At 50.9% G+C, this 8378-nt stretch overlaps 1 protein-coding gene and 1 pseudogene across 1 annotated transcript; one reads left to right on the forward strand and one right to left on the reverse strand.

Annotated features, from left to right (window-relative positions):
• Positions 1–1946: 1946 nt before the first annotated feature.
• Positions 1947–2990, reverse strand: LOC114515332 (annotated as a pseudogene).
• Positions 2991–6450: 3460 nt separating this feature from the next.
• Positions 6451–8082, forward strand: LOC118502339. Its single transcript, XM_036034509.1, is given in 5 exon segments — positions 6451–6532; positions 6631–6870; positions 7457–7504; positions 7507–7602; positions 7605–8082. Coding segments are annotated over 5 exon segments (864 nt in total). The 3' UTR covers positions 8003–8082.
• The last annotated feature ends 296 nt before the right edge of the window (positions 8083–8378 follow it).

The following is an 8378-nucleotide window of genomic DNA, read 5'->3' on the forward strand; positions in this document are numbered from 1 at the left end:
GATGGATAAAATACAGGATGTTTGGCTAAATTTGAATTTCAAATAAGTGACCAATAATTTTTAAGAGAAAGCTTTTCTTTCTCTTAAATATTGTAGGTGACATGCTTATCCTAACAATTATTGTTGCTGATCTGAAATTCATACTCAGCTGAGCATCTTCTGTTTTTATTTGCTAACTCTGGCTAGTCGTGTCCACACTATAGGGTACCTCTGACATTCTGTGGCGTTGTTACCCTGCTTTTGCTGAGGATCAGTCTTGGGACTCTGTTTCATGAAGAGGTTTGTATTTACAGTAGATTTCAGCCTCAGAGTCTCTCCACCAGGGAGAGACAACTGCATTTATCAACCTTTTGAATTAAGTCTGCAAATAAACTTTCATAACACTCCATAAGGTCTTGGTGGTCCCTTGGCTGTGGTAAGCTTTTACTTGGCATAGAAGAGGGTCCCTAATGGTCACTAAGTACGTAATAACCTTTTTAGTCACAGGGAAAGAAGCCTCTAGCACTTGGACATGTCAATGAACTGAACTGTATACTCTGCTGTAGGCTTTTGTTCAGAGAGCAGTCACTTGAGCGCCTCTTAGTTATGCATAGGCCAGGGGAAGTGACACCCACTATCCTGAAAAAAAAAAGACACAACGGGACATCTTGTTTGTTTTTTCTTTCTTTTCTTTTTAGTGTGTATGTGTGTGTGTGTACTTAGAGAATGCTATTTCTCCCTTTAGTCAGACTCATCGGGGGTGTGCCAGTTTGTACAAGGTATGCAGTGAGGGTCTCCTGTATATAGACACACTGTGACTGCGAGTGCAGTTGCTTCCTGAAACTTGAAGTAAGGTGGAACTAGTGAGGTCAATTGGCATTGCCCTGCCCATGGCACTGGGGTAGGAAATAGGTTAGAGGTCCAGAGCCAACAAGGGGCTAGAAGCCCCATTGGATTCAAACCACCCTTGGCCCTGACTCCCAGTGTGATCTGAGGAACAATATCAAGGCACATGGATGAGAATATGGAAGAAATGAAGCCTTTGAGACCCATCGTGGGATCCCACTGTAGCTTGGACAGGAACCTGAACCAGTAAGAGCATCCTACCAACAGACCCCCTGTACCAGCCTTGTAGGATTGGCTTTTGATACTGACACCTAGTGGCAATATCTGACAATGACATCAGAGAGCTGAGCTTGTTTGTCCACCTGGTGCCAGGAAGCAGGACTGAAGGAGTCAAGTTCTTGGACTCCACAGGGGAAGAGGAAGGACTGAGGAGAAAGAGGACTCAGGAGGGAGAGCCTGGACCTCTTGTACATAGGGTAGGGGGCTGCTGAGGCAATTATGAGAGGTGGTTCTATTGAGTTTACGCCCTTGTTTTGCCCCAGGCTATGAGAAGTTGGCAAATTACTGCCTCTCTTTTTGCCTCCCTTTATCTGCAGAATGATGATAATAATAGTACCTATCTCCTAAGGTTGTTGTGAGGATTAAATGAGTTAATGCTTGTTAGAATAGTGGCTGGCACATAGTGACTGCTCAGTAAATGGCGGAGTTATATTGGCACTCAGGTGAGTGAATGGCACCACAAACTCAGAGGTAGATAGTATTCTCACTTTGCAAATGCTGTGAGTGAGTTTCAGAGAATGTGTCTTGCTCCACAGCAGACAGACATGATTTGAAATTTGGTCCTTTGATCTGACTTTCATTTCCTGGAAATTTGAAATTACCTAACCTAGAAACCAGGTCTCCGGGATTGTTTAGCCATGGTCAGAGACAGACGCAAAGTTAGATATTTATTTATTTTTGCAGAACTCTTTTCAGTTTATTGCACGAAGCAATTATTCTAATCCCAGTTAAAAGCAGTAGGTCTAACTATAGACCTCAAATGGTTACATTATATAAGCTGCGAGGTTTTTAAACTTGTGACAAGGGACAGAGGGGAAATTCCAGTCATTGCAAGAAAGTCCTCACTTAGCCTCAGTGAGACAAAAGCACTTAAAACCATGAATCTTCAGCTGGTCAACTCAGCCCCATCCAATCTCTATGAGGAACTGGTGTATGTTCTTGCACTGGTCACCTCGTAGCTGAATTACTTTTCCATATTCTGGATGCTCAATTACAGTAACATTGCAGGCAACTTTCTTTAATGCTTTCACTAGTTTTTTTTTTATTATTATAATCACCAGTGATTTCTTGGACTTCCTGTAATAAGGGTCTTCCTGCTGGTTCTCTGTTGAATTCTTATATGGGTGTAATCCTTAGTGTCAGAAGGAAACAGACCATCACCCATACTGGCATTTGCAAAGGGGCCGAAAGAGTGGAGGTTCTGGACAGCAGACACACTGTGTGATTCATTTTTCCTTTTTCTTCACTGGAAACTGCCCGAGGAAGGTTGGGGTGGGAGAAGGGGTGGGCAGAGCATTGGTAAGTGAGCAGGGAGGCTGCTGAGTCCTAGGTGGTGGCTCAGTGACTGGGGCCCAAAGTTATTATTGTTTTTTAATTTTTTAAAAAGATTTTATTTATTTATTTATTTTTAAAGAGAGGGGAGGGGAGGAAGAAAGAGGGAGAGAAACAACCATTGGTTGCCTCGGGAACCTGGACAGAAACCCAGGCATGTGCCCTGACTGGAAATCGAACCGGTGACCTTTGGCTTTGTCAGACCTTTGGCTTTGTGGGATGACGCCCAACTCATTGAGCCACACCAGTCGGGGCCTGAAGTTATTTTTTTATTTTTTATGGCAAATAAATCTGAAGCTGAAGTGAACAGGAGAAAAAAAAGCCCTGTCTACGTCACCTTTGATTTTTTCCCCTCTTGAATACATTGTTTCTTTTCCATCTTCAGTGCCTTGCCTTGGTTTAACCCTCATCTCTTGCCTGGACTCTCACTGATCCTTTTCCCCTCTAACCTCCCCTCCATGCATCTAGAAGGCTGATCTTTCTGAACTGTACCCCCACCTGGAGACTTCAGTGTCTCTCTGTCTCCGGTGAGACTGTTCGGGCTGTTCAGCCATGTACAATCGGACCCCAGTCTCCTGCTGAGCTTCTTTCCCTGCAGCTCTCCGAGCAAGGGCAAGGTTCTCTTTCTTTCTGGGCCCGAAGCATTTGGACACTTCCAAACGGTGGCACCACTCACTGTGGTGTAGTGTAACTGTTGTTCACACTCAGTAACTCCAGGAGACAAGCAATTGAAGGCAGAGATCATATCTCATCCACTGGTGCCCCCTTAGTGACACCAGGCTAGGAAGTGTTGTTAATTGGGACAGATCATCCTTGGGACTCATTTAGGGTACAGAGGTGGCTACTCTATGAGTTTAGGGTCAAAGGCCACTCTTCTTTGCATCATAGGTATTATATTATAGTATGAAACAGATGAGGAGAAAATAAATGGTCATTATACATTATATTGATGTGCCATTTTTAAATCTTTTAAGAAACCTATAACATTGCAGTTTGATTATACATCAGAGCTCTCTAATCCACAAGAAATACAAAAAAAATATTATTGTCAGAATTCATTGAGGTACTTGGTGGTGATATTGGTGAGCAACAGCTCAAGTTGGAAAGCTTAAGCAGGTTCCAAGTGGCAGGTCAGAAGCCAGAATACTGGGGTCTCGGAAGATTTATATGGGCATGCCGGGCACAGCAGCAGTGACTGATCTGTGCTTCTGGTTGATGGTGGTGCAGTGGGGAGGTTAGGCACTGCTAACCAAACTGTCTGGATTCAATCCTAGTGTAGATGCTCTAGCTATGTCACCTTGGCCAATCTCCTCAGCCTCTCTGTGACCAAGGTTACTTATATGTAAGATGGGGATGGTCACAGCACCACTCACAGTATTGTTGTGCAGAGTTAATGCCATGAAGTGCTTAGGGACAATGTCTGGCAAGCTGTAAGCGCTGTGCCTGGGTTAGCCCTTACGGAGCTCAGTCCTATTCTGAAAACTGAGCATTATACAATCAGGTCCTCCAGGGGAGAAGGTCTTCCTTCCTTTCAACCATCCAGGTGCCTCACACCCATGCACACTGTCCCTCCATTTTTTAAAAGTCCTCACTGGAGGATATGTTTTATTGATTTTAGAGAGAGAGGGAGGGAGGGAGAGGTGAGAAGAGTGAGAGAAGAACATTGATGTGAAAGAGAAACATCGATTGGTTGCCTCTCCTACAAACCCCAACCGAGGATCGAACCCGTAACCTTTTGGTGTACAGGATGATGCTCCAACCAACTGAGCAACCTGGCCAGGGCTGTAGCTCCCTTTTACATATTGCTTTTGAGTACCAAACACTTCAGGACTCAATCTCATTCCATTTTCCCCTTTGACCTTGACTCTTTTCTAATGAATGTGAGTCCTGAATCCAGTGAATGTGTTCTGAATAACGCACGAGAAGCTGCAAACATCCCCTTCAGCCTCTGCCCAGCTGGGCCTCCCTTGCCAGGTCCTCCCTTGCACTGGAGGGCCTCCAAGTGTTACTGGGGCTAATTATTTCTTTTAAAGATTTTATTTATTTTTAGAGGAGAAGGGAGGGAGGAGAGGGAGAGAAACATTGAGGTGAGAGAGGAATATTGATTGGTTGCCTCTTGGACATGCCCTGACTGGGTACTGAACCTTCAACACAGGCATATGTCCTGACACGGAATTGAACTGGTGACCTTTCACTTTGTGGGACGACACCCAACCGACTGAACCACAGCAGTCTAGGCACCATAGCTAGTTAATAAAGGAAAGAGAGTAAAGGGAATTGGATATTGAGTTTAATAACCCGGGAGCATGAGCCTGTGTGATTCACCAGGAAGCTACAGCTATCACTCCAAGTGAATCATAGCATTGCTCTACCAAGTGGGCTAACAATCCTCCTTCCCCCTCTGGTACTGTGTGGTTATTGGGGGGTGCAGGGGGAAGAGCTTGATCATAGAGGCCTGTCAGTCTAACTAGGGGGTGGACCTATCAAAAAGCCCATGAAAGTTTGGGAAGTTGATTGATCCTTTTGAAAAAACATCTGGTCCATCCCAAACCCAAACTAATATAATCCCAGAGGAACAAAGAATCTCCCCCCCCCCCCTCAGGAGATGCATTCGCCTTGTGCATTTACATGTTCTCTCTTGCCTGGGAGCCCATGGCCATGTGGGTCTGGCAGCTACCGGGGTGTGACAGGACGTAACTGAGCGGTAGCCATTCTTAGATAGCAGTTATCTCAAGGTTGCACGCTAACCCCTGCATTCTGCTTCTGTAAGCCCGCTTCCCGTGAGAGACTGCGCTCCTCCCCTCTCCTGCTTCCACCTTTGCAGCAAGAATATAAGCCCCAGCCTGAGCTTGGGGCCCAGAATTTGGAGACTGCCTCCTCTGTGTCCGCATGGGTGAATAAAACTCCACTTCGTAAACCCCGAAGCTGTCTGAGTCACTTTTCTGTCACAGGGGCTGCAGCAGACCAGTGGGCTCAAAAGGACTGAGCTTTAACATGAAGCAGAAACTCTGGACACTAGCTTTTACTTTGGTCTTGCTGAGGACAAGTTTGGACTTTTTCCATGGTGGGACAGACAGAGATGGAACTTTGGAAACTTAGGGGACAGCTTCTATTTCCACCCGAAAAATGTTGCCGCACCGCAATCTTCCCTGTGTGGGTCCTTGGAATGCTTCCCTTGTGATCCCTCCGGTGGAAGAGCCTGGTTTCCACCCACAACACAAGGGCAAGGGGGAGGGGCTGAGCCCGGCAGAAACAGCATTGGCCTATGCCGTGAAGGATGCTGACTTGGCTTGCACCACAGGAAGGGCTGAAAGGAACCTGCGAATTCCAATTAGCTTAAACCAATGAGCTGGAAACTTTGGGGAAACCACTGTGGGCAATGAAGGGACGGTGATCAGCACCCCTTGAACTAGCACTGGGAAAACCTGTGGTCCAGCTGGTCCCGTAAGGGAGCAGTTTCTGAGAGTGTCAGAAGGGGGATTGATTCCCTTGGTGGTGAAGGGATAGAGGCTGCTGAACAAACCCAAACCCCTTCATCTTTAAATGGGGAAGGCCCTAACTGGGGAAAGGTGGGCTAGAATGGAGCCTGGGACCCCCCTTCTCCTAGCCGCTCTCCTCACCCGATGGAGTCTGGAGCTAGATGAAAGAAAGCGATTTTAGGGGATCCTGCAGGTTGGAATCTGCACAGCCCCTGAGGCCAGTCCCCCGCCCCCCTTCTTAGGCGGCCTCTGTCGCTTCAGGAGGAAAAGGTAGAAAAACCACCTGCCGCTTCAAAGCCACGGGCCACACACCAGCTTTCTGGGTGGCCCTTCCAGTCACTCACGGCACTGGAGCACCCTGGACTGAGGAAGGGAAGAGCCAGCTAAGGATTAAAGGTAGTCGAACTAGGGTGTGTATCTTGAAGAAGGGTCTTCCTCATTCCCGAAGCTGGAGAATCTTGAGGCGTCGGGCTTGTGGAATCGAGTCCACAGCTGGTCACTCCTCTCCTCCCCACTGGAGTCTCCTTTGGGGAAAATGGCCGGCCACCAGGGTCCGACCATTCTCTTCCGGACCCCCAGGGAGCTCCGCTGGGGGGCGCGGCACTTTGGAGAAAGGTGTGGGTCCGGCCCTTGGGTTCGGGCGCTCGTACCCGCTCACTGGAGGTCAGGGGTACGCGCCTGGCCGCCGCTGAGGGATCCTCCTGCTGCCGCCCAGCCCCGAGTCAAGGCGAGCTAGCGCTGCAAGCCTCCTTCCCTCCCGACTCGGGCGGCCTGAGCCTGCGCCCGCTCCAGTTGCTGCAGCTGCTGCTGCTGGCGCCAGCTGGCAGCGCTGGGTACGCACCGAAGTGGCTCTGGCTGCCAGGAGGGGGCGAGGAAGAGCCGGAGGAGGCGAGAAGGAAGAACAAGCATAGGCCAATGAGGCGCATCGTCCTGGCAACGAGCTCAGGGAGCAGGGGCTAGCCACGGCGGTGGCGCCCGGGCACAGGACGCTGGACGCGGTTAACCTGCAGGGGCCCAGAGAGCGCAGGGGAGGGGAGCCTTGAGCAGAGTGCGGCTGGCGCGGGGCCTCCAGGAAGAAGGGGCTGATTATACATTATTAGCCAGTTGCCGCCTAATAAACCAAAAGCTGCTCGTCAGCTGCGACAGCGGCGCGCGGGGAGCAGGTCCCCGGGCAGAGTGCAGCATACACACGTGTCGCACGGCGGAATGTGTCCCCTCACTTTCCGCGCTGTGCCAGCGCAGCCCTGGGAAAGCAGGTGGTGGTCAAAGGGGGAGCGGTCCCTGCGCCCCAACCTCCTTCCCCGCCTGCACCCCACCTCCGAGGCAGGGCCGGCGGCTGGCTGTAGTGATCTCGGTGCACCCCGCCAGGTCGCGTACAGCCTTCCGAGCCGAGGCGCCTCCCTGCCCCCTTAACCGCGCCCCAAGGAGGCGGCTGTAGTAGCAGCGATATGACGTTATAGTAGCAGAGTTGGTGGGTTTTTGGGGTGGCACCGGAGGCGGGAGGAGATCCCCGAATTCCTGCGCCTGGGGCGCGTTCCTAGATTTGGCAAATGGTGGCGGTGGCGGCGGCGGCGGGGGAGGAGGCAACTATGAATGAGTAGCAGCAATACATGTGCGAACCATCTCAGCCCAGATGCATCCTCCTCCCCCTCTTCCTCCTCGTCCTCAGTCTACATGCCAAAAATGGATGGTTCACCATTCCAGTGACGATGAAGACCAACAGCCGAGACCAACACGTGTGGTGGGCTTTCCTGGCTTCCTTCATGGTAACTTTACTCGGGGGCCTCTTCATCATCCAGCTCTGGCGGACGCTCACGTATCTGTGCACTGTTTGCTGGCACTGCGAGGGCAAGACGAGGGTGAGGTGCGCCCTGGGTGTCCGCCCCCTTTGCCACCCCGCCGCTTCTCCGCGTCCCCAAGAGCGCACCTCCCCGCTCTTCACAGCGCGGTGTCTCCCTCCATCTCGGCCCGCCCTCCCCTCGCTGCCTTCTCTTCCCTGCGTTCTACCTGCGCGCTCGGATTGGGGCAGCGAGCGCTGCGCTGGAGGTGAGGAGTTGCCCCCCAACCCGTGCGCTCCGGGACGCTGAAGCCCAATCTTGTCCCCTCCTAATCATTGTAGGGATGTTTGCGGCTGCGGCCAGGGTGGGAGATCCGTGCTGCTTGGGTGCTGCGGTCAGCCAACCCCGCGGGCACCGAGGACGCTGGGTGCCGCAGGGTGCGTGTTCCCTGCCACCGCTCGGCGCCTGCAGCGGGCGAGGCAGAGCACAACAGCCCGCACTTTAGAACCTGTTGGGGAGACGGGCTCGTGGAGTCAGAAAGAAGAAAGTACTTCGGGCAGGGGAGAAAACCTTTTGGACTATGGCCATGGGGTAGGACCATGACCAGAGGAAATGGCGGATCTGGGGGCGGGAGAAATTTGGGGAGATGCAACACAGTTTTAGAGGCAAGCCAGGGAGGCTGCCA

This window comes from Phyllostomus discolor, chromosome 8, assembly GCF_004126475.2.
Source record: "Phyllostomus discolor isolate MPI-MPIP mPhyDis1 chromosome 8, mPhyDis1.pri.v3, whole genome shotgun sequence".
Taxonomy (NCBI): Eukaryota; Metazoa; Chordata; class Mammalia; order Chiroptera; family Phyllostomidae; genus Phyllostomus; species Phyllostomus discolor.